General features: G+C 34.4%; 1 protein-coding gene across 2 annotated transcripts in view; it reads left to right on the top strand.

The window, feature by feature from the left end:
* Positions 1-27,471, top strand: part of KIF6 (kinesin family member 6) — a 141,757-nt gene that overhangs the window by 13,961 nt on the left and 100,325 nt on the right. Inside the window, exons 6-10 of one of the 2 annotated variants that reach the window (XM_048935127.1) lie at positions 8,313-8,442; positions 17,203-17,409; positions 19,652-19,795; positions 20,353-20,439; positions 24,739-24,842. In XM_048935127.1, coding sequence (XP_048791084.1) covers positions 8,313-8,442; positions 17,203-17,409; positions 19,652-19,795; positions 20,353-20,439; positions 24,739-24,842 — 672 coding nt within the window. The remainder of the gene's footprint in view (positions 1-8,312; positions 8,443-17,202; positions 17,410-19,651; positions 19,796-20,352; positions 20,440-24,738; positions 24,843-27,471) is intronic. The other variant, XM_048935128.1, reaches the window with a different exon arrangement.

Raw genomic sequence — 27,471 nt, 5'->3', positions numbered from 1 at the left:
CCCATTGGCATTCACTGACACTGAAAGCTTATTGATGTTAAGCACAGTGAGGTTATGGGTGGTGAGCATCAGCAGCAGTGACATGAAAGACAAGCCACATTCCAGATTGGCCATGCACAGCTGTCACACCACAAAATGAAGAGTGTCTCAATCAGCTTATCCACACAAATCAGCAGGTTTTGACCAGGGAACTGCATGTGGAGTTGAATATCAGCTTCAATACAAAGTTGGAAGATTGCAAAGTTTGTGCCAAGTGGGTCCCGTGAACACTCACGTAGGAACAGAAAGAACAACATATGTGTATCAGGACCTACTGAACCAAAATGAGGCTGAAAGTGACTGTTACCAGGTATCCAGACACCTGGATTGTATCATCATCAGCGATGACACATGGTGTCACCACTATGAGCTAGAGTCAAAACAACAGTCCATGGAGTGGTAATACCCAAATTATCCATTGAATAAAAAGTTTGATACACAGTCCTCAACTGCTCAAATAAATGATGCATGCTATCTTTTGGGATGTAAGAAGGGTTACCCTCTTTGATTTCCTGGAAGTCAGACAAACCATCAACTCTGACAGCTGCATCATGATTCTGACTAAGCTGAAGACTCAAACTTTTAAAATCGGGCCAGAGAAAAAAGAAAACCTTTATCTTGCAACACAACAATGCCAGGCTGCATGCAAATCTGAATACCATGGACACATGGCTAGTATTGGCCAGGCTGTCCTACCACAACCACTGTATAGTCCAGGTTTGGTACTTTCTCACTTCTGTCTGTTTGGGCTGATGAAGAATGGGCTGAATGGACAACATTTTCCTAGCAACACTGTCATCATAGCAGCTATGAAAGAGGGTCATCTCCATCAAGTGCTAAATTTTATGAGCATTGCGTGCAGGCTCTTATTCATTGCCAGTAAAAATGCATAGCTAACAGTGATGACTACATTGAAAAAGTGTTTTGCAGCTGAGAAGCTGTTCTATCAAATAGTACTATTCTGCTCTTTGTATTGTTTTTAGCTTCCTTGGAAATAAATAGGAGGTATTGCTTTCAGTGTGACCTAATATATGGCTATTACAATTTCAGTACCTCTGTTGTCAAAAAGTATGTGTTCTGCAATAAATATACACCTTCATCACTTATATTTAAGATCGTGTAAAATTATTCAGTTAATAAGACATTTGTTTATTTTTAAGATATTCAGGGGTTAAACTTTTAGAAATAAATTGTAATGGCCTGAAATAAAATGAGAGAGAAATTGCATAAAGCGTAACTACATGATCAGTTATATTTTAGTTGCTTGGACATGTTCTTGCAAATTGCAAAGTAAATAGCAGTTACAGAGACTTTAAAATATATTAAGTGTTTATTACCTGATACATATTTCATTTTTTAATGAGAATTTTATGTATTTAAGACGTTTTAGGGTTGTACTGGTGGTAAGCAAAGTACAGAAGAATATAATTTACTCGGGTTTCTTTGAAAGCACATTTTTCATAGGAATATTTTTTTAAAACCTTATTGCTTATTTTACTTTAACAGGAAGTTGTTTAATATCACTGCTTTAAATTCCACCGTGGATCATCAGGCTTTTGAGAACAATAAAAAGCCAAATGCTGTTTTTCTGTAGCTTTATAAATATTAGCAACCTGTGACGATATTCTCCCAACTATGTACAATAGACAAAAAAATATTGAAGAATTATATTATTTTAGAGAAGGAAACAAAAGATTAGTTAGTTTAGTAGGTATGCAGATTGTTTTGGAATGTTCTTGTTATCTACATTCTTGCAAAGATGGGATGGATGCAGTTTGCTTCAGAGGTAGGTAATTCTGCCTAGGAAGCTCTGTGTTAATGGTTATATAATTTATCAGTTTAATGAAAGGTATAAACACAGTGATGATATTTGTGTAGTAAAAGTTAAAATATTTTCACAACAGAGTCATTGATAATATTTGAAAACCAGGGCATGAAAAGAGTATTGATTTTTAAGGTAGAGTTGAATGACAAAAAAATTTGAATTGCCCATTGTATCTAAAGATTGCATGATTAGTTCTGGAATTCTAAATTCATCTGCAATTCAAGATGAGACAAGGCTTTCATTAAAAAAAAAATCTCAATTTTTTTTTGGAAATAGATTCTGACAAATGGTTGAATATAGACTGCATGCTCTTCTATGTCATTACTTATACATATGTAGATATGCATCCCAACTATTCATGTCCGTTTATGTTCTTCCACTGAAAAGATGCTTTCTTTTTGCTTCTTACTCTTCCTTGGAGCCATGTAAACTTTGGATTCAGTCTAAATGTACAATATTCACTATATATAGCAAGCTTGTATTTTTTGAAAGAGCTAAGTCTTTACAACACAAACATTTTCATGAGTTGCACTGTAACAATATTCTATGTTTACAAGAAGAACATACTGAATATGTCAGGCTCATTAACAAGATCTAATGCAATCATGTTTCTAGTAGGTACATAAACAAATATGAGTTTTAAACCCCAGTAAATTTAGTTTAACAGGAAAAAAAGTTTTCTAAATGTTTAGTTGTTATGATTTTACATGTAGTCCATAAAAATTACCTTTTGAAATACCCTAATGCCTAATATACAGTATTCCTTAGTTTGCAAGCATAACTTGTTCTTGTTGTAGAAAGCTGGATTATTTTTTTAAGTTCTGTGACACTGTAGGTGAAGTTTATTCAGATGTAGCTTCAGTTCAATTGACTTATTAGAATGTAAAAGTTTTATTTAATATCAATAATTCCATTCCATGCTTATACAAGAAAATAAAAATTAAAATTGTTTTCAAGTATACGAAAGGCATGAAACTACTACTGTAGAATATAGGTGATGAATGAGTATTTGAATTCTGACTGCCATCTCTTGTTTCTATGATAAATGATTTGCAGGACTGTTTAAATTAGGAGTTTTTCTGAAGCTCTTTTTCTCCAAGATTTTGCAAGAGGCTTTGTCTTCTAACAGGTTTCCCATTACACAGTCTGATTTGCGTAGCTCTATGATACTGAATCAAATCAATTTATCTTCAGTTATAATCCATTGGTATAAGTTCTTCCTAACTGGTTTGTATTATTTATTAAGAACTTGAAATTTTCCTAACATTAAATAATAAAACAAACGTAAATGCTGAGATTGTTGAATTGTAAATCATAGACTAAATCATATAAAAAATTTAAAAATTTGCCACTTTTAACTGTCCAAATTGTGGCAGGTGACACTCATGCATGTGAAGACAAATTAATGCTGGCTTATCTTAAAATAAGAGTCTGTAAGTCAGTAGCTGAGGAACTGCTTCACAAGGAGAATGGACAGCAGTTAATCTGACCTGTCAGCCAGCAGAAGTGTTTCCCCATTTGTGGGTCAAAATGCTTTAAAAATCACCTTTGATACAGAAATACAACTTAGTATGCTTTAGGTTAACTCAAAAAACTACAACAAGCAAACAAAACTGGTTAGTTTGTATCGAATCCTCTGAGAATCCATTCCTAGCTTATACTTCAGAAAGATAAAAGTTTTTTTTTTTTAAACTACATATTAATTTCAGAGAATTCCACAAAACAAAAGATTTTAAGCTATTAACCAACTAAATTATTCGATTACCAATGATGATATAACATATTAGTAACATGCAGAACTGTCATGGATCATGGAGTTGGTATAGGATATTTTCACTTACTCTAAATTACCATATTAAACAACAACTTCGAATAATTTCTACTCTTCTATTTCTTCACCTGCCTCCAACGGCCTACAGAGTTACTAAACTACTGACAAGTAAAGCGGAAACAGCAAATATGACAATCTCTCATACTGTTGCTCAACAGAAAAAAACACCCAACACCACACAAAATCATAAAGGCTCAAGACAGTTTTCTATGTACAAGTGAACTTGATAATTTCCACTAATCTCCTTTTTGATGCAAATTAACCTGTTCCTTGCCTATAAACTCTAGATTGAAGTGTCAGCCCTTCCCCTTTATTAATGGAGAGATAGCAGACAGCCACTCTCAATCAGTTTCTCAAAGATTATGCTCATTACAATTTAAAAATATTGCATTTTAAATGTGAATGGACATTATTTTACACATTACATGTATGTAATTATGTCTGTATGTATATGACATTATGTTTGAATGATCTCAAAACAAATAGGTTAGGAAGAAGTCAATGAATGCTTTCTGAAGTGATTTATCTACATTCTCTGTGGGGCAAAATAAATCAGTTCAGATTACTGCTGTCCTGTTTCAGACTTTACTTTTAAATGAAACACTTCGGTATTCAACAAATATTTTATTATGAATTATATTATTACAGTTGTCCATTAATTTTGTAAGTTCTATTTCATTCATGTGTGAACTATTAATCTCATGTCTCAGTTTTAACTCATTCTGGACTGGGCCAAGGCAAGGTGAGAAAGAGGAGGTGCAGAGTTCTTTCTGCATCTCAGTAAGAAAGACCTGACAACAAATAGCATAATAAGATAACTGCTTAAATAAGATAGAATTGAGAGAGGAATGTAGGCAGTGAGTTCGTCCCTTTATATTTGAGGTGCACTGAGTTCATGGAGCATTGAATGAACCAGAATTTATTTTCTCATGACATGGTGCACAGAGTGGAGTTGATCCTGTGTGGAGAAAGTTCTCCCTTCTGGCCTCTTGAGCTATTACGTTTATTATTATCTGCACAGTCTCCTTCTCATGCTGAGGTAGTATCACTGTATTCCGCTAATTATAGTCGTAAATGTTATATAACCTCGTATATAATTATATCATTGTGGTTCATTATTTTTAGATGTTTATCAAGTTTTTGATATAATCTTATCTTAGATATCTTCATTTTTAAGCCCCAAAGACAGATATAAATGTATGAAATGTATTTTTTAAATTGTCATTTGCTTTCCAGAACTTTTAAATTTTTTTTGTTATACAAATTGGTGAGATGTTATCAACAAACCAAAATAAACTTTAACATCAATATTTACAAGTAACGTGAATTTCATACAGGAAAGTATTCCTCATGTAAGACTCTCTTACATTATGGCAGCTCAGCAGATGTAGGAAATAGCCTGAGTTAATAAAGGCACAAAAAATGCTGCTCACATCTGTATAATCAATGAATATAAAGATGTTATAATTACAAAATAAACTAGAGAGCTTGGCTAAGTAGATTATAATAACAAATAGAGAATAGATAGAATACTTACCCACATCCTGGGCTTGCTACAAAACTCCAGAGGAGGGATCTCCAAAAGAGGTTTTTTCCCACTGGTATCCAGCTCTTAAATGGGTCTAGGAGAGATGCAGCCAGGCTCCACCCCTTCCAGCAGCGCAGGTGAATTGCCTTCACCTGTGCTCATGTGGCTGACTCTTTGCTAGCCTCAGGTGATCAGAGGTTCAGGCCATGACTCAGCAGTTCCCATACACCATCCTACAGGTTTCCTAATCTGCTACAGATTCCCATCCATTAGGCCAAATGGAAACAATTCTTTGTTTATAAAGAAAACAAAATCTTTTCTTTGCCTTCTTTCAGTCATAATGGAAAACTTAACAGAGCTGTTCCTGCAAGATCCAAGTTAAGACTATGAAATTTAAACATTTCATTAATTTATAGGAAGCTATATAAAATTCTGTCATCATATTATACAGTAATTTTATAGTGCAATAAAATAAATCATTTTATTGTTATTTTGGAACTTGTCATTTTGAGACAGTTTTAACAGATGCTTCTTAAGATGTAAAAAATTGTACTTCCATTTGGAAATCCTCCTAATAGCTGTAAGGCTATTGTATAGGAAGTTGTCAATGGTTTGGGATGTTCCTACTGTCTTCTTTTTATTTTAATAATCTTCCAAGGCTTTTTGTTCAAGCTAATATCTTTGTTGTTTGGAAATTATTAGAAAAACTATTGTAGTATGATTAAAAGTTCTAGAACTATGCCAAATGTTCATATTAAAGCAACACTGCTTTCCTGTATTATAAAAAGAGGGAGATGATTCTTACAGTACAGTTTGAAAATTTTAAAATTAATCAAGACATGGTATTTTAATTAAAAAAATCTACGGGCTTTAGTATGTGAGGCATGCACAGACAGCATTAAAGCAGACACAGCTTTATCAAAATATTGATATGCAAGAGCAGAACTGTGCTTTCAGAGTTATGTTCTCAGTTGAGTAAGCAGGTTTTTATAACTGTATTGGGGCTATTTTATCCTAGAGCACAAAAATATAGGGCTTTAAACAGGCAGCAATCATACTTGTAAAAACAATTGTTATGCTTACTAGAGAAACAGTGTGTCTATGTTTACTTGCATTTTTCTTTCTGAAAATAGTACGTGCATTGCAACATGTTCAGATTATTTATGTATATCCACTCCAATGTTTTGACCAAAGGATAAATAGCTTCTGTAATATTTAAGAGTAATACTACAGAATACTGCTTGGCTGCATAATTTGTTTCTGCAAATTTTGTCAGAAAAAAAAAAATAGACAAACACCAAACCAAAAATCTAACCTTTATGTTTTTGAGGTAGCTTGGACTAATTAATGCACAATAAACATCTACAGATAAAAACTCAAGCCCTGTACTCCCTCTTGTGGTTAACCTTAAGGATCTTCAAATATGTACATGTTTATATATTTAAATACACATACACATAAACTGTTGGGTTCTTGTTCTTTGTTTGTGTTTCTTGTTTTTACTGTTGATACAGAAAAAGATCCTTTTTAAACTTAAAGTTCTATTTTCCTCCAGGAAAATCCTTATAATTATCATTATCATTAACATTATCCTTATAATTTGCATATGTAACTATCAGAAAGACCAACACAAGAGAAAGGTGGTACAAGAAATGTGACAACAGAGACAGACATAATAGAAAAGTGTTGTGTTACAACAAAAGGAATAAGGACTGCTCACCCATCTCTGAAGAGATAGGCTCACAGTTAGCTCCAAGGAGCTAACTCCACAAAGCAGGAACCTCCAGGAGAGGGAGAGAGGAAAACAAAAAACAACAAAAAAAAAACCAACCACCACCCTTTCCTAAGGGTAGTCAGCCCTTAAATAGGGTCTAAGAGAGGTGCAACCAGGCTCCATCCCTTCTGATTGCACAGTTGAATTGCCTTCACCTGTGCATCCAGGGCTGACCCACTCCTTTCCTCAGGTGTTCCATCAGTAATTAAGGCCTTGACTCAGCAGTTACTGCACTTTTAACACAGTTACTACACTTACTAACACTTTGAATGGCCTTAACTCAGTGAGCTTTCCAAATTCAGTAATGCAACTACTTGACTTGTATTTTGGATATTACAGGCTGCACTAGCTTAGGAGACCCTAACGGGTACTCAGTAAAGCTAATTAAGCGTAACTTTCACTTACTCGATTAAAAGAAAAATTTCTTATGTAAAAAAAATCTGTTTAGTAATTCAGAAAGAGTTTCAGTGATGGTAAGTAATTTTCTTAGAGTTTTGCTATATCGTAGAATCATTTGAGTTAAAAAGGTCTCTTAAAGGTCATATAGTTCAACTCCCCTGCAATGAATAGGGACACCTACAGCTAGATCAGGGTGCTTAAAGCTTAGCCCAGCCTGACCTTGAATGCCTCTAAGCATAGAGTATCTACCACATCTTTGTGATTAAGGCCATTTCCTTTTAACTACCTTCTGAAATATAAGGCTTGAAGAGGTACATCTTACAAAATTTCTAGCTTCAGAGGAAATAAATAAAAACATCCTATTTTTATTTGCTTGCTTTTAATGAAGAAAAGAATCATTTACATTTTTAATTAGCAGCATTCAAAGAATGAGAAGAGAAATAGTCTTGAAAAAATGCAAATTACTAGAATCATGTTGGCTACAGGTGTGATGGTCCTGAAATATTCTATCCCTCTTTTTTCATCATAATTATGTTAAGTTTTACGCTTCATTAGTGCTTAATAACTGGCAATAGCAGACAGAAGCCCTACTCATTATTTGTTTGTGATGATTCATCTAACATTTTATTCTTGAGATTTCATTCTACCTTACCAAAAAACAGTTCTGAAGTGTTCTCCAGTAGGCATAGCTTTTATAATTTCTTTTTCCATTTGGATAAAGGAATAAAAAAAGATGGTAGTATAAAACTAAAAAAAAATACTTCCTTTCACTTATGCCTTCACCATTTGATATTTTCAGTGTTTTGATTATTTTGCATTTTTAGATGTTACCTTCTAATGCAATCAAAATAAAAATAGAGAACAAAGTTAACTGTACAGTAATTCTATTTCTCTGTTCTTTCTTCCTATCACATAGAAAAGTGACAATAATGGAAGACCCGGACCAGAACATTCACCTGAAAAACCTATCTCTTCAGCAAGCAAGCAATGAAGAGGAAGCACTAAATTTGCTCTTCTTGGGAGACACTAACAGAATGATTGCTGAGGTAAGAACTGCTCCTACAAATCTTAATTGACTGCAAAAGAATTATAGCATTTCTAAACATCTCCTCAAAAGATTCATATTTTGGAAGTCCTCAGAAATGAATGTGAAATTCTTCCTTTAAAAGTGTGTTTCCACAATGTAATTAAAGCATTTCTTTGATTATAACTTTCACTTTGTTTTCCTTAGTGATTCTGAACGGTGGCCTTTGATTAAATAATATGCTGTAATTAAAACAAGGAAAACAAAAATGTGTTTTTTCATTTATAAAATATGGGTGGGTAGTGGGAATGCTAACTGAGGGTTCAAACCAATGATTGAGCACCTGGTGGGAAGGCAGGGCCACCTCGGGGAAACTCAGGTGCATGCAATGACTGGAAGGAGTGGATCCAGACTCCACCCCTTCCCAGACATCACTTAAGGGTTTGTTGTGAAGGTAAGGGTGTCTTGCTGGAGATCCCTCTATGGGTAAGGACTTTTGCAGATAAGCAGCTTCTTTCCTGGATTTTCTGCATCTATGGCTGTCATGTTTGAGTGAACCCTTGTTTGTTGTAGTATGGGATCATGCTGCTCTGTTTTCACTGTTGTGTTTTCTATCATGTTACAGTACCATTAGTATTTATTTGCTGTAGTGCAGCTAATCGCATTTTAGAATCTGCTAGAGGTTTTTTGTTTGTTTTTTTGCTTTCTGGTTGTTTTTTTTTTTTTCCTCTCTGACTAACGAGGTATGTAGTAAGCTAGTGAGGAGGAAGAATTTTGAAGCATAGGGTCAAGTAAGTAGCTCTCTGTTGTTGCTGGCTGCTAGTTCATATGGTGATACAGATGAAGATGTGTTTGAATACAAATTATAAGTAGTGCTATGCATTGTGGTGGGTTTTTTCTTCAGAAATCTGGAAACTTGTCAATAACACTGGTAGAAAATTCACTAATGTGAGTATCTTTTACTATTATTAACTACATGCAATAAAATTTTCTGTAGTACTATTTAACTTAGGGTAGTAAAAAAAAATGTTCACCAACATGCTGAGGGAATATTTTCTTGCTTATTGCAGCAATATACACTTTGTGTAAATGCTAATGTGATTTAAAAAAAAAAAAAAGACTATGTAGGTGGGTTTCATTGTAGAGGTTTTTTAAGGTAGTTATCTCGTTGTTGCTTTGTGACAGGTATGTTTCAATTCAGAGAGTTTTCTGAGTGGTGCTTCTCCCTAGATGCTACAAAGCTTACCACTTGTTATCCTTTGGCCTTTCTGACCTAAGGTGAAGGGAGTAATTTGTGATATGACTTAATGGAGTGAATGTTTTCAGAAATTAGAGATAAATTATGTGATTTAAGATAGAGGTTTATGACATCAACTATAAGTTCTCTAGAGATTCGCGTTTTTAAACCTTAATAGAATTGTGGTAATGCTTCCTGACCTCAGAAAAAATGAAAACTCTATTGAAGTAAGCTTTAAAAGACATAAGGTGAGTTAACTTAAATAGAAAAGTAAGTAAACAAAACTGCTTTATCTATCACTTTTTTTTTTTAATGATGAGGAATTTAGGACTAAAATAACTGCCATGGATTGAATAAGAAATGTGGCAGGATGGCAGTCTAATAGCCTAGCCCTGTGGTAATCCTTTATTGAAAAGTTGTGGTACTGTTTTGAAAATAAGAATGGTTACTTGGGGCTTTATGGCTGTATTTTTGCCCTTGTAATAACAAGAAGTGTTAATAATTTTCAAGATATTCTGTAGGCTACATTTATTCATTAAATAACTGAACCCAAAAGAAAACTTAAAACAGGATACTTCTTACCCATACAAATCATGTAGGTAGTAAGGGGGGGATGGGGGGGGATGGGGATGGGGGGGGATATTAACCTGCTCTAATTAGTGCAGAGTTGATTTTTATAGCCCAGTATGAGAGCAATACTTTGTTCCAGCTTTGATGTGTGCTATGGGCTATAGAAATGAAAAAAAATTAAAAAAAAAAAAACAAAAAACAAAAAACCTGAATGCATAAATGCTTCTTAACATAAAAATCTAAATAGGAAATGTTTCTCTTATATTTTGCCAGGAGGAAATGGGAAGAGTACAAACTCAAAATACTGATTATTGTGTTGGCTGCTCTTTCATTTGTGTGATCCCTACGAAGCATAGTCTCTTGTACTGTTTGAAAGCATAAGGATCTCAGCAGTAATTTAGTGGAAAAATATGAATTTATTTATATTTACATTTTTAAATCAATTGTATTAGATAGCTCAGATACAAGCAAACAAGGTATTTCAAAAATTAATTTGCATATATGACTGGTAGCAAAGGCATCTTAAAAAGCTCGTTTAGTTTTCATTAATGTTCACAGTCATTTTGTTTTTGTATATATACTATTAATATGCCTTCAGTTTAAATGTTCTTTTCTAATATCTTGAAACCAGAAGCTCTTGTTATCGCTATCCTTTGGAGTAATATACTGAACCTCTGTGATTTAATTATTTCTTAGTTCTTTTTAGTATTTCCTTTAAAACAGCAGAATAAGGTAGAGACAGTAGCCTTCCAGGAGCACATATCAATCTCAAAACTTTAAAATCTTTTTGTGAGATTGACACTTTTGAATACTACAGTTGTGGGTATGTTTAGCGTTTGTTTTTCCTCTAATGAAGAATCGCTTCATTTTACTGTGGAAGGAAATGTTTTTACTCCATGGTTTTGCAACTATAATACTCCATTGTTTAAATTTGGAAGACAGTGTATACTGCACAGTATTTGTTCCATCATTTAAAACATTTAAAGTACTCATGGGAGAAGCAGTTAGATTTTGGCAATGTTTAAGTATGTTTTTTCAAGAAAGAAGGAAACTTTAAAACATTTAAGGATAGTTATGGGGACTGACTTGTGACCTGTGAATTGGACTCATTTCTTTTATTTTTACTGTCCATTATTGTTCTCAAAAGTATATTTAGGGAGCCACTGGTAGTGTTTGAATTCATTGCTTTCTAGAGGAAATACAAAAAACAGGATTTGAACATGTGAACGTACCAGATTTAGTGACACTTGCTAAGAAAGTGTGTTATCCAAGTTAGAGCTTCATTCTGTAATGAATTAGAATGTTCTGCTTTCCAAGATTGCTCATTGGTATCAGTTGCTAAGTTATTTCTACTCTTACAAGCCTGCTGTATAGCAACATCAGCAGCAAATGGCATCAGCATTTCAGCGCAGGTGCTTTCATTTCAGTATGTGGTAAAGCAATTACTGTGTCATACATATTGCTTTGAGTAGTCCTTAAAATGCTCTAGGATTCATATGGATAAAAGGCACTGTGTAATGTAAATAATATTCTCCCTGGGAAATAATTACTTAAAGCTACCTCAGTTACCATGCTCTAAAGGGGAAACTGTACTTATTGTGATTATGCAATGGTAAGACATAGAGCATTGGGTTTCAAAATCAGGGAAGTCAGATAACATTTACTTTGTATTTTTCATAGCAATGAATTTGCAATTGTAACTGTGACAAGCATACCTAAATACTTCCAGAAGTCCCCTCCACTTCAACTGTATCAATCAGAGGGAACTAAAGAAGAGCTAAGATCTCAATCATCTACCAAATATGAAGGCAGGAACTTCCTACTCTTGAATTTACAAACTCTCCCACATAATATGGTTCTGTAGAAACCTGAAGGGTTAGGCAGATATACTTATTGCTTTCCAACACAAGGGTCTCTGCTCCTTTCACCTTGCAATTTGTACTCTTCTATGAACCATTAGAATATTTTAAGGATGAATTTCAACCAGAAAAACAGGTAGCATTAAGCTGCTTTCTTATCAACCTTGTAGTACACAGCAGCTATTTTCTTGCCATCTGAACTGTAAAAGGACTAAATCTGTCAGAATTCCTTTATTCAGTAATCCATCTGGTAGTATCTAGAGACCAGAGGAAGTCTGTTTGGTATCTGCATTGGATGCTCTCAGTGCTTTCTACCAGTCCTTGTTAAACACTTGATAATGAAAAAGAGCACAGAGAAAAATAAAAACTTGTACCTTTCCACTGAGACATTCTCTCAAGAAAATGGGGCTATTCCCATAAACAGGGGGATCAACCTTCCTTCATTTGTGCATTGGTTTTTTGCTAATTCGCTCATACAAAAAAAAATCATATTCTTTTCAGTGTCTGAACAGTTCGATTCAAAGAAGAAAAGATTCCACTGAAGCAATATTAAGCAGCCAAGTTAAGTTTGTGATACAGACTGAATGGCTGCATTTAATGCTTGTGAGATCTTTTTGTCTCAGCTGTCCTGAACTCTTCTGCATTTTCTCTGGGAGTATTTGGCAGCTATAATCAATACATTCTTCCAGACTGTGGCAGCTTGTGTAGGTCTAATGCTTGTTTTCAGTCTTTCATATATTTTTTCAATTTAAGAAGCTTTTCCTTCTAAAGGCCTCGGTCATTAAGAACCCTAATGAGGCCAGTAGCCTCCAGTTTCTTACTATTCTTTGTACTAAAAACACTTGTAATACTAGCTTCAGCAAACAGAAGATTGGGAAATGCATCATTTCTTGTAAGATAGATACAATTGAAAAGGTGGATTACTTGGGCTGCAACAATTTCTAGACCTTCTGTGAGATGATAATGCTTGACAGACGCATCCAAATTGGATGCTTCTTGCAATTTGGTCGCCCAGTGGGTTTTCATTTAATTAGAAACCACTTTCTTGTAACTGCTGTATGAATAGTAATATATAATAGTTACGTGGCATAAAACATTTTATTTAATTTCAGCAGCCCCAGGTCTGCCCAGATCTTGTTGAAAAGTCAACTAGACTGCATGTCCTGGAAATCTGGCTTATCTATATTTTCCATCATCAAACCAAACAATGTTGCTTTATGAAAATGTGACCTTGAAAGATATGTTACTGAATTCCTCTTTTTACCATGCCACAAATGGGCAGCAACAGTTGACCTATTAATTCCTTTGTATTTTTCACGGATGTCACAAAGAATCTGAAGTCTGCTTATGTGGTTTATAATGTCACAGAATTCATGGAAAAAAAAAAAAAAAATTTCTTTAAAAGTGACTGCAGCTCATCTGTTGTTCTATATATAGCTTTCACAATAGTAACCATCTGCTAAAAGCCAGTCCATTCCCCTCTTCTTTTTTTCCCTTCATCTCATCAAATTAGAGTGAGTATGATTTCATATACATATGTTTGGAATACTGCTAACAAAGCCAAAATGATCTCCAAAAGCCACTGAAGGAACTTTGTAGTAAGTTCTGAGATACTGTTTAGCAGATTTTGTTTGGCTTTTTCTATTTTCAAATTCCCTAAACACCTGAATCACGATGGTCAAAAATTCCATATATGACTGTAAAAATATTTTAAAATGTCCTTAATTTTGGACTGAAAACACTGACGTTTCTGTTGCTTTGTGCTTTTCATGTACTCTTATAGTAAAACAGGTATTCAGTAAAATATTGTTTCCTTCCAGATTACACTGTGGTAAAGCAGCAGTGTTTGCTCTGATACTGGAAAGTATATGCAAGAGATTTTTGAGGTCATGCAGCCCAATCTCTTTATTGACATGCTCAGGGCTCATCTGTGTCTGCTGAAATTGAATGAACTGTTGTCTGTTTAAATTTGTGCCTTGCACTTCCTGTGAGGGTTCTTTACGGTTCTGTTATATGAGAACAGCAAAATGGAGATACACATTTTTACAGTTCATTTCTACCAGTGCATTGTTTAAAGCATGATACCACTATGAAGAAGGACCGTATTAAAATAACAGTTTAGAATTCTAAGCAGTGACTTTCTAATCAGCTTCATTCATTTTACATTCGAAAAAAAATTGAGAAGAAAACAATGGAGTATCTAATGACCAATCCATCATAACCTACTTTTAACATGAAAAATCAAGTTGTGTTTTGCCATAGACAATGAATTCCTAATAGTGCAAATGTTGTACTGAGCTAACATTTGGAATTCTGAAACTACGTGTTCAGGCCTGTTTTCTTCCTTTTTTTAACTTCTTTCCCCTCTGCTGGGGTTAAACAGCTTTTACTAAAAGTATATATTGAAATACATGAGTTTTTACTGCACAGTGAAACTGAAGAATGCTTGTTCTGAAGTATGATCTTCTGTTTCTTGAATACGTTTAGCAGCTTTTCCTCATCTCCTGTGTTTCCAAAGCTAGACTCATACTGATATTTAGTCTGGCTTAGGCTTGTCTGCACTGCAGTGTGACTCGTGCAATGATTGTAGTGAAGAATGTCCTTAAATTTTAATTTTCCTGAGATTTCAGAGCTGCAAAAATAGAATATCCATTCCAGTTTTGCCAAGCTGCAAATAGTAAAATCAGAGCTCTCATAGTAAAATAAATAAATCAGAATTGTTGTACAGACTGTATTTTACCTATTCTTAGGAGAGCTTTCTTGCTTTTCAAACTTCATGGACCTGTAACTTTCTCTGAACCTGTTTATTTTTGTTTCCATGCCACCACTCGGTGCCCCTTTGTTTGGCTTTGTCCCTGAAGGCATCGTATCATGTAGCTGTATTCTAATATGCTATACAGGATTATGGAATGATCCTTAGAAATCTGGAAGTAGAGCCAGTGGTTTGCCTTTTTTTATTCCAAAATTCCTTATCTGTATTAGCTAAACAACCAAAACTTTTCCGCTGAGTTTCACCCTGCTAGGAAATACAGCTAAGACTGTAATTTTATTACAGATGTTTAAGCTTGCAGCATTAATAAAATTATTCCTGGTCACTACCTACTTGTTCATACACTCTGTGCTGCCATTTTCAATTATTCTTGTACAAGTGCTTTGTACATCTGCACTGTGATTGCTACAAGAAGCTGATTCAGGTGGTTTACAGGCATTTATTTTTTTTTAACTGGATCAATTCCCAGTACCAGTTCAGTTATGCTGGTGCTGTAGAGGAGCAGCAAGCTGCACCAGGGCTGGAGATCGGTGCTGGAAAATTGAACTATAGTTGATTCAACCAAAAGGTAATAGCTATTCCTATTACTAGGAATGTTCAGCTTGCAGTTTTTCTGTTAAGAGCTGTTTTTATCAAATTAACAAAAAAATCTTCAACGTGTTGCTGGCAAGCTATTTGAACATCTAGCATGCTTCATATCAAAGCAGAGTGTAGGGGGAAAAGAAGTAATGTGTTGGCAAATGTATATTGAATCCCTAGATATGACTGGAAAATAGTTGCTCCAGTATAACAGAAATAACATGCAGACAAGAGATCAAATTGTAGAATTTAATCAGGATTTTTTTAGACTTTTTTAATTTAGTTGTTAACCGAAAATAAAGTTATTAATTTACTTTGCTACCTTTTTTTTTTTTGCAAGTCAAATATTTATATCATGATAACAATGCTGCTTTACTTGTAAGAGTTTATAAATAAAAATGATTGGTGTAGCAAATCTTTAATCTCAGTACATATTCAAATATGCAATTTGCAAATCCATTTGCCATTTATAAAATGAGCATAATAAGAATTCTTTTTATATTTCTAACAGCAGATACAACTAAAAGTTTTTAGATGCTATTATTAAAAGGAAGATGCATGTGTGATGGTATCTGATCACTTGAAGATAAAAATAAATATGTGGGTGTTGCTTTAAGTTTTGTTCCCCATCCTAAATGTATTGGGAAACTAAAGAAAGTAAGGAGTCTAAAAAGTGGCCAATAATTTCCATATTTCTAACTAAAGAAGTATGCCAGGAACTATATAAATACGTATCTGAAAGTTGAACTAGATGGACTCTGGAGGTTCCAGTCCTTATAATTCTGTGACTCTTTAATACATATATATATATTCAAAGCTAAACCTTTTGTCAAAATTCAGTCATAATATGTAAACTTGTGAGTTGGCAAAGTTAATTTTTTTTTGAAAAAATGAAAATTTTAGTCTAAAGTTTTACAGAAAATTCTATTCTTAGCTATGCTGATATCTAGCAAAATGGTTAAAATGAACTAATTCTGGTAATGAGATTGAAAACTAGAAGCCAGGTTTTGTGCAAAGCCAGTAGAATATGGAAAAGGGGTTGGCTGCTTGGGAGGAATATAGAAGTGAAGTTTGTGTGCACAGATGTGACCAGGAAAGCTAAGGCCTGCTTGGAATCAAATCTAGCAAGGGTGATCAAGGACAACTCAAAGGTGGTCTTTAAGTATGTGAAGAGCAAAACGAAGACTACAGAAAATTCTGATTTATGAACAGTAGAGAATTTTCATGTCTGACAGTTTTATAGAAAGGAGTTTTAACAAACAAGCTTAACTGTTTTCTGTATCTCTCCAGATGTGTTCATTATGCATTTTAGCTTTCAAAGAATATTTAACATTCAAACCTGTTTGAATATAAGAAAACAGAACAAGAAGGAGGGGAGGGAAGAGCTGTTCACAATGATATCAGGGCAAAAGGTAACCACTTGGTGATCAGGAATTATTAAAATGCTCTGTGATCTGTATGTCCTTTACTAGTAGCATTCCTTAGTATAGTGAGGCCAGCTGCTTTGCTGATGTCCTCAGTAATAGAATATCTCAGAAGGAACAGAAGCATAACTGCTCGCTTTCAGTACAGTTTGTCTCAACTAAAATTATCCAAGCACTTGACTGGAAAGTGAGTGGGTAAACCTCCTGGTTTCTTCTTGCGTGGATATTATAGGTGAAGTAGCTCATGAATTAGATAATTACAATTTCCTAATTTTAAAGATATGAAAAGCAAAATGGATATATTAAATAAGCATTAAATACTCTCAATTTTCTTTTGTTGTAGACCCCAGTGAACCAAGCCTCAACTCGATCTCACTGCATTTTCACTATTCACATCTCTAGTAAGGAACCTGGATCTCCAACTATCCGACATTCTAAGTTGCACTTAGTAGACCTTGCAGGATCAGAGCGTGTTGCAAAGACTGGAGTTGGAGGTCATTTACTGACAGAAGCCAAATATATCAACTTATCATTACATTATTTAGAGCAGGTAAAGTTCAAACAGCATGAAGCTGTTTACTTTTACTACAATTCCAGTGAACAATGTTCAGTGTGTTTTTAATATTGGTTTCCACATTCAGTTGATCAAGACTGTATTTGCTGCAGTTTCTAAAAGTGTTTGAGTTGACCATTCCTTATCTGAAATAAAATTCTGATTTATCTAAATCTTAGTAATTAAAACACAGGGCTGCATTAGCTATACAAGCAAGAACAGGGACTCTTGAGCATAACATAATAACTGATGGTAAGTCTCAAATCTTATTTTTTGCTTAATGCTTTTCCTAAATTTTTCATTGAAGCTAAGCTATATGTGAGTGACTGTAACTGCTCTCTGCTGTTATGCTTCATTAAGGGTGCAATTTTACAAAAAGTGATGCTATATCTGATAACTTTCAGGTTTAGCAGATTAATGAGGTCTCAAGTTAGTTTATTTCACTTGGTTGAAATGAAACTCTCTGCCTTAAACTGTGATTTAAATAATCATATTGCAGTCCTTGTTCAGTAATATTATTAAGGTCTGTTAAGATCAGACCTAACAATATCAAAAATAATAATAATCTTTCCATAATACAATGATAATGAATGTCCTTTTAAATCATGTCAGAATAAGCCAATTATATGGTTATCACGCCTTGCTGGCTGTTAGAAGATTCAGGTCAGTTCTGGATTCTGGATAATGTACGCTGGTCTCTGTCACTTGGTTAAAGAGCATAATTTCCTTATCCTTTATATTTGTCCACCTTTCTTTTACGGATTTCTTGACTGGATTGTGAAATTGATTTAGGTGAGGTTTTACCTGAGGGACTTAATGCCATCTTCTCCTGAGTTATGTGACTCTTGTATGTGACAGAGGCTTCAGCATCATGAGAGATAGTTATGTAGATTTTCAGCACAGTGTCGGAAAGCTCAAATTCTTCCTGAGCTTCAGACTTCCTGCACAAACTTCAGCAAAAATTGAACTTCTTGAACATAGTTGCTGTTATTAGCAGAAGTAAGATATCTTCCCTCTGGCTCTTATCATATTTTACCAATTTGGATTGTAATCTCCGTACAGAAGAATCTGAGAGTATACTTATTTAATATATGCTCTATATTAGTGTAAGTTAATACAATATGTATGTTAGTTTGGAATATTACTTAGTATGTAAGATAGTATCTTTTCATCTAATGAGCTGTAGTACACAAGATTTTTAAACCTGGATCCAGGAAACTGTATTCAGATTCCTTTACGTGATGATAATTTTCATATTATCATCGACTCCCCCGAGGACTGCTGGCATAAGATTTATAGTAATAAGAAATTTGAACTTTTTGAAGACTTTTAAGATAAAGGAGCCAACAAAAATATTAGTACTAAATTTTCTAAAGCAACAATTTTTCTTTTTGTATTAAAAAAGATGTATGGAGCTATAGAATGTTTACTGAAGGAAAACCAACTCCTAGCCACTTACAATAGCTTGCACAGCTCATGTAACTACAGTTGTGATTTTTTTTTTTTTTTTTTTTTTTTTTTTTTTTTTTTTTAAGTACAGTGCTTGGGCAGCTATCATTTCAAATCTTTTACCCCCCAGTCTGTTGAAAAACAATTTAGCTTTTTATTTAATGATGATCAGGTCCCATAATGTAAAAAGCTGAGAATGTTAGGTGTATCATTTCCTTTTTGGCCAAGACGTATATGCCAAACAGCGTTGTTGTTTTCCTCTGGTGGTACACTGTAATAGTGCACTCTTTTAATAGCGTATGCATTTTTCAAGGCACTTTCTTGGAAATCAGTGGACTGATCTCTCTAAGAACCGTGTGCCTTAAGACTGTGTCATTTAAAAGTGTGCTTCAGCCAATGTTAGGGAAGTTTCTACATGAATACTATTCATATTTTACTTTAATATTATTCTAGGATAAAGGTATCTTCAGTAAGTTACTACATCTTAGGAAAATCTGTTATTTTTATGTTATGTTCAGTTTCCATACTGCTGAGTGACTGTAAAGCTAGCATGTAATAACATTAGCCATATTTGGCTTTTAGGTTCAGTGCCTACAAAGATGCAGACACAATGAAGCTGAAGTGAAAGTTATACCAATAAAATCAGAGTTTTTCAGCTAACTGCATGCGTAGTTGTAACTTTTACTGTATTAGAAGTTTCAGTTGCTAAACAGGTTGTTTTTCTTCTCTTCCTATGTCAGTTATTGATAGGTAAATTTGAATGCTTTTTCTATTTCTACTGTTGTTCCAGGTAATAATTGCACTTGCAGAGAAAAACAGATCCCACATTCCCTATCGAAACTCCATGATGACCTCGGTGCTAAGGGACAGTCTGGGAGGAAACTGCATGACCACAATGATTGCAACTCTCTCTTTAGACAAAAGAAACATAGAGGTTTGTTTGTTATTTCTATATATTAAAAAAAAAAAAAGTTTTCAGTTAAGAAAATATCCTCATCTTTTGACTTTTATTACAGTTTTAAATTCAAGCGTATATACTTTCATTCTCATCCTTACAAAAGGAAAGTTAAACATTATTTCTACGTTACTACAAAATTACTTTGATTCTGTGATACCATTTTGTACCTATAGTGATGTTCTCTTAATGTTTAATTTTTAGATTTGTAAACTCTTACATTTATCCTTACAATAGCAAGACCCAGAAAACTTTATCATACAGCTGATTAAACATGACTGTAACCCCTGGCTAATGGAGGTCAGTTTTTTGGGTTTTATTCATTAGGGATGCACATTTATTTTTTTTTTTTTTGTTCTGGCATGTAAGTATTAGCTGATCTCAAAGGAGGGAACAATACTTAAGGCTGCAGTTTCACTCCATGTGCTGGATGGGAGTATTCATGCACACAAAAAGAAACTTAGTTCAGCAAGGTCATCAGCAGTCTGCTATAGTTGCAGGGTGTTAAGATAACCGAGATTTTTTTCTTTTTCTAGGAATCTATATCAACTTGCAGGTTTGCACAACGAGTTGCTCTTATTAAAAATGAAGCAGTTCTTAATGAAGAAACTGATCCCAAATTGGTGAGAAATGTTTAGGGGCAGAGGGAAGGAGACTGCTTAGTTCTAATTTTAATGATTAATACCAATCACATGGGTTTTTTGTTGCAAGTTTCAGTCTTTTCTTTAAAACTACTATTCTTAGTTTTCCTTTCAGAGCTGATTATAATTAAACTAAGATAAAACCCCTAAAGGCTTTCTGAATGGTGATATTCATTGTAACCTTTTTATTGCTTCATTTAGATTTGTAGTTTCTAAATCATGGCCACACATGATCGGATGTCCCTAGAATTCTTTAAAAAATATACCAAAATTACTTGTCACTTGGTGATCATATTTTTTTTTTCCTTTACTTACTTGCACGTTACCTTGGATTAAAGACTTTTATGTGTTAATTATTTTCCCAATAGTGTTTTCCATGTGGTCAACCACTAAAATTGTCATAGAAGTATTGCTTCTTTGAGTTAACTTGAAAACAGCTAGCAATATAGTTATGAACACACAGGGCTGTACAATGTAGATGCCCCTGACTTTTCTCATTTGAGGTTTGTGGCAGTTTCAAACTTTTAGCAGCACTGGTGTTCTTCTAGGGGTTAGTCTGTGACAATACCATCGTGTCAGCTATGCTTCTAACCTAGCTTTGTCCTCAGTGTCTGTGGAAGTTTTATGGAAGAAGCTGATTTTCAGTATTATGTTTAGGTGACTCGGTATCTTTAATACCATGCTACACCAATTGAATTGGTCTGATGTCAGCGTTTCTCCAAATAAATTCTTCCTGTTAGTTGGTCTTGAAACTTAAATATTGCATAGAAAGCAAGAATGAATTATTCTCTAGACCTTTTTCTCTCCTTTGCTTTACCTTTCTCAAGAACACTGTAGCCTTGTTATTTTTTTTGTTGTTTACAAAATCAATAGAATGAATTTTACTTAACACAGAACTGCTTCTCACTTTTCTCTATTTGTCATTGTCTATAAATAACTTTAAAAAAAAAAAAAAGTAGTTGGGAAGGAGAAAATATGTTCTTCCCAGAAGATAAAAATGTTTTGAAGTCATTTGAATTTAAGTTTTTACTTCAGTAGGTGCTTTGACATCAAACAATTTCATATGTAGCCCCTACATTGCAATTCTCCTTTTTTTTAATAATGACAGTGCATTAGGGAGACAGTATACCAACGTTAGCACAACTATATTTTTGTAATGAGGAAAACAGAGTGATTTCAGTTGAGTCTGGATGTGTTACCATTTTGGTAACACTTTTTTGATATCTTTGAACTTTATTTATTGCACTTGCTAATATTTTAGGTTTTGTTCCTTAGGAAGTATTTGGAATGGATGCAATTAATATGGCTTTGATATTATAATACATACTTTATGAAACTTAACCTATACGTGATTGATGGTTCTTGTAGTTGGTTCTGTAAATAACTTTTTTTTCCTCATGCTTTAAGGTATTTGTAGCTGCTCTATGTTAAGCACTTTTGAAATTAGGATACTCAGTCTGTCCTTCAGAGTATGTTTAGCACATTATAGGGTTGAAGTAAATGGGACATCTCTGCAATAGCAAGCAGCATGATGTATGATCTGGCATGGTGGATTTTAACCATCCTAAAACACGATGAAGGGCAATACACTTTGGTGCAAGTAATCCAGCAATTTATTGATCACAGTTCCCTAACAAATATAGAGTTAAGAAAGCCAAAGCACAGCTGAAAGTAAAACCAGCAAGAAATGTAAAGAGCAAGTAGAAGGTCTCGTATGAATAAATTGACATCAGTGAAGCTCAGTAGAGCTGAAGTTGTGCTGCAAAGCAGAATAAAGGAATCCTGTTACTGGCTATGTTTCCCTAGTAGGTGAGAGTATAGATAAGACAAAGCAAGAATTTGAATTATATGCTATGATGGGCCAACAGGCAATGGATACATGTTGAAACTAAATTTTAATTACACATTTGGGGAAAAAAAATAACGAACGTGTTACATAACCCCTATATATGTGGTTAAATATTTAATTAAGTTCTCCAAGAAGACTATGGAATTTCAATCCTTAGAGGTAACCAACATGCGGATGAACGTGGCCCTGAGCAATGTGTCATATTTAGCCCTGTTTTGAGTTAGGATTCAACTAGCAACTCTTGTCATATAATCATGTTATACACTCTAACTACATGCTGACTATCTTATCTTGCTTTTTGTCTATCAAAAATTAAAAATCTGCATTAAAAAATGTTTGTAACAAGGTTATTCTATGAAAATTTAGCTGTGGCATCATCTCTATTCTTTTCAGTTTTTTTTTGAGTACCATTATTAATTGGTTTTTTAAGACTTTCTAAGTACTTTTTTCAAAATATGCTTTTGTTTTTGCAAATTTCATAATAGAACTGTAAAACAGGAAGTCTACTGTTAAATCATTCATAGAACCCTTCCGTAGTTGAGGTCTAGAGAAATAAGGCAAGCTGGAACAGTTTATGTATTAAAAAGCTAAGAATCATACAGGTACAATTCCTCCTTGAGCTTGCTCAAGGATTTAGAAAGGGCAGGAAAGGACAGAGGAAGTAATTTACATTGATAAAGCACAAAGCATTGCCACATTAAAAAAGAAAAAAAAATAGTATGTGTAACAAAAATTTGCTCTATTTTCTTTTTAACAATTGCTTAGTCTTTTGAAGTATTTTATATGCTTCTAACTTTCTATATGCTGGGTGTGTTTGAAGGTGTAGGAAAGCTTTTTGTTAAGGACCATATTTATAAGACTTAGATTTAATGTAATTTTCTGCATCATGTGAAATTTTTTCTTTTAAGTATTAAATACATTTACTAAGGATGGGTCAATTCAGCATGCTATGGCAGATAACAATATGCTATTGGGTTAGCTGGGTTGCATGATGTATGCCAAGGGTGTTATGATAAGAGAGATCTGTGAGAGAGGGTACGTTTATCATTCCAAAGCTGTATATATGGACATAATGAAGAACTAGAGATGGATTTCAGCATTATCTCTAAGACAGAGAGATGTCTGATGAAAAAATGAGTTCAGGGTTTGTTTGCTTAACTTTGCTTTCCAGGAGCATGAGAGCAACAACAACAAAAAAGAAGGCAACGAGCATATCTTTCCTTTCTGTCTGTTGTTTCTTTCTTTGCTTTATAATAGCTAATCATGGAAAACTGTCCTTTCATGGTCACACAAGTCTTTGATTGAGTTGGAACACATGCAGGCTCCTGACCATTTACTACATCCTGTAGAGCTATATTCCACAAGTTTGGTATGTTTTTCTCTGCTGGATCATTTAGCAAGTAAAGCAAAAGTGGACTCAGGAGGATTACAAATCCAACCCCTCTTGTGGAAAAGGCAGGAGAATGTAGATATCTAGATTTTATGTGACTATGTGCTCACTGTGGAATTTGTTGCCCACCTTAACTACCTGTAGTATATTCCCAGGGATCTTGTCCAAATGTCTGCTCTTGCAGGACTCTGTAGAGCTGATTGCCAAGGACATTGTCCAGAAGTCTTTTGACCATCTACGCATTCATATCCATCTAAAAAAATTACTGAAGTTCTGATACATTTGAGCCATTGTAAGGTAATGCATTCTTAAAATAATCAGTCTCCAAGCACCAAAAAAAACTTGTTCATTCATATTTTAGGCTTGCATATTGTTTCTGTTTTGTGGAATTTGACTTTGGAATGGCAATGATTTCCAAAATATACTTTCATACAACTTTCTTTCCAAAAGTACAGCCTCCAGTAATCAGCTATTCAGAGATCTTTTGCAGTTCATGTCAATTCTACCATCGTTACTATTCATAATTCCATTCTCATTATGTTGATTTATAGTATTCTTTAGTAGTTAGCAACTGATACTTTGTATAGATAAAGTATGCTTTAATAAGTTACTATTGGATTGTTACGTATAAGATTAAAATACTAAGATACCATTTTGGAATTCCTGATTTCTAAAGGGAAGGGGAACATCATTTTTGGTATGTTGTTCTCTTTCTGACAGACATCAGTTCCATTTTAAGTCTGTTTTCATCGCTAGTAGGCAAAACTAAATTTTTTGCTCACTTTCCTCTTACGGCAAATTATTTTTCTTTCTGTACAGCCATATCTTCTAACAGGAAGTTTACTGAGTCTGGATGACTTGGATAAATTTCCTTGTACTTGGGTATATTTAAGGTGTTTGGGCTGTTCTTAAAGAGAAAAGAGATTACTTTGTTTTTCTTCTTTATTTCAAGCAAATATTCCCTAACATCTACTTTCTAGTATAAAAATCATAACCTAACTAATCATTTTTAGGTGATGCTTGTTTTATGCTTTGTTTGTAGATGATTATTCAGCTGAAAAGGGAGATCCAAGAGTTGAAAGATGAGCTGGCACTGGTGACTGGCATGCAAAGAACATCACAGCTTTCACAAGAAGAGCTACTTCAGTAATGTCTTACATTGTTTTAATTTTCTTTTGTGTTAACAGTTTTAATTGGTTTCTTTGGTATAAATGTTTAAATTCATCTCAGTGTTCAAGTTCTCAGAGTGAGTACTAAAGTGAGTTTATGTGCTGAGTTAGAATGACAGTTTGCCATGAAAATCTGTATGAGGCTGTGCTTTTGCAACCTCAGGTTTGAGAAACTGAAATAAACTAAATGCAAGGAATGGGAATGCCTATTAGATGCCAGACAAAAAAGTGTTGTATAATAGTGTAGAATAACAAAAACAAACTTTCTGAAAGTTGGATATCTGATTGGATATCTGATCTAAGAAAAATTAGTGTTCCTGTTAAGAACTGTCCTACTGCAGTGTTACTTTGACATATGTCAAGATAAAGCTTGCGTTTCTATTAGAAAAATAATGCCTTAAAAGACAAATATTTAATTTTTTTTACTGAATATGCTATTGATAATGCGTGAGTGTTGTAATATCTTGCAGTTTTTTAGTGAAGAATTATTTTTGGAGTGATAAGCTTAAATATTTTTACATTGCACACCAAATTCTTATAAGAGAATTATATGGAATATAAGAATTTGGTGTGCAGTGTAAAAATATTTAAGCTTATCGCTCCAAAAATAATGCCTCCTATTTATTTCCATAGGGACTACAACAGAGAGAGAATAATGCCATGACTTGATAAAACAAATTCTCAGCTACAAAATCTTTTTCATCATAGTCACTACCATTACCTATGAATTTTTACCACTGAACAAAAAAGCCTGCATGCTACACTCAAAAATCTACACCAGTGGAGGTGCTGAAACATCACCCGCTACCTCACTGTGCTCATATCCACTGCTTAATCTCTGTAAATGTTCACCAAGCATTGATGAATGTCAAAAGGTGCCATTTTTCCATGTGGAGAAATTCGGTTTCATACCTGCTTCATACTAACTTCCATGTCAGACACCATTTTTGTCAGACTGCCCCTCTGTTGCCACCTGTTGCACAACAACAAAATGTAATAATATTGGTGGGAAGGTTCAACCTCCTATTACTGTACCACTTCCATCCCACCTCTGATGTTGGGGGCTAGCATAATAACACAGGAGGCATTACTTTTGGAGCAACACCTAGGTATAAAATTTCAAAATGGCTATACTCAATTCCCAGTTCTGAAAAACCGATTCTGTGGAATGAATCTATTTGATACGAATATATTTGTATAAAGCAGTAGTAACTGATTTGGGATTGTTAAGTTTGATGTAGAAGCTGAAAACTTGATTGGTTTTGATTTCATCTGGAAACGGCCCAGAAGAATACTGTAAATACTATCCAGGAGATTCTGGAGACCTGCAGAATTCTGCCTTATTGGAAGTTGTTACTCTTCATTGTCTTGTTTTGATTTGATTGGTTTTAATTCTGGAATGAAATTATATTCTTGTGAAGGGTGAGAAGACGGATAGCATTATACAAATATTTCTTTTAAAAAATCTGTTTTCAACACAAGCAGTTACCAATATAATCTTCCAACTAGAGAAGTCCACACAATTCCTACTGGTTAATGATGCAGTGGTTAGGTAGTACTGGATGTGTCCAAGGCATAGAAAGGAAATAAGAGATATAATAAGGATCAGAGTAGTGTTTTTCCTTTGTCTTTCTCTTTCTTCCTTTCTCTTCTTCATTTTTTCTTTTTTTTTTTTTTTTTTTTTTTTTCTTTTTCAACAAGAGATTGAATAGCGATGAATTTGAAGAGTCAACTATTTAGTATGTTTAAAAAAAAAAAAAATTTTTGAATGGTGTCAGCCTGAGAGTTGTGGTCAGTGGTACTATATCTAAGTGGAGGGCTGTGTGGCAGTGTCAAGCAATTAACCCCAGGAGTGTCTGCCCTGGGACCAGTGTTCTTTAACATCTTTATTGATGATCTGGATAGTGAGATTGAGTGCCCCCTCAGCAGGTTTCCCAATGACACAAAGCTGAGAGGTGCTGCTGAGACAACGGAAGAAAGAGATGCCATCCAAAGAGACCTGGTCAAACTTTGAAAAGTGGGCCCGTGTGAACCTAATGAAATTCAACTAGGCTGAGTGCAAGGTGTTGCAGTAGAGTTGGGGCAATGTCAGGTATGTGTACGGATGGGGAGAAGAACTCATTGAGATTAGCTCTGTGAAAGATTTGGGCGTTCTGGTGGATGAAAAAGTGTGTGACTGCAGCCTGGACGATGAACTGCATCAGGGGTGGCCAGAATGGTGAAAGACGATTGTCTCCTTGCTCCTGTGAGGTCCTATCTGGATTGCTGCATCCAGGCCTGGGGCCTTCAGCACAAGAAAGATGCAAAGATATTGGAGTGGGTCTGAAGGATGGCTATAAAGATTATCAGAGGACTGGAGCATCTCTCCTGTGAAGAAAGGCTGAGGGAGCTTGGGCTTGCTTAGCATGGGGAAGAGAAGGCTCTGGAGAGATGTCATTGCAACATCTTTCTGTACTTAAAGAGAGGCTATGAACTGGATGGAGATGGTCTTTCTACATGGCCAGGTAATGTTAGGAGAAAGGGAACAGTTTTAAACTAAGAAGGAAGACGTATGTTAAATGTTAGCAGGAAATTGTTTTACTTAAAAAGCGATTAGGCACTGGCAC

The sequence above is a fragment of the Lagopus muta genome, chromosome 2, assembly GCF_023343835.1.
Source record: "Lagopus muta isolate bLagMut1 chromosome 2, bLagMut1 primary, whole genome shotgun sequence".
Lineage (NCBI taxonomy): Eukaryota > Metazoa > Chordata > Aves > Galliformes > Phasianidae > Lagopus > Lagopus muta.
The sequence above is the reverse complement of the archived record's forward strand: the minus strand, read 5'-3'. Positions and strand labels throughout refer to the sequence as shown.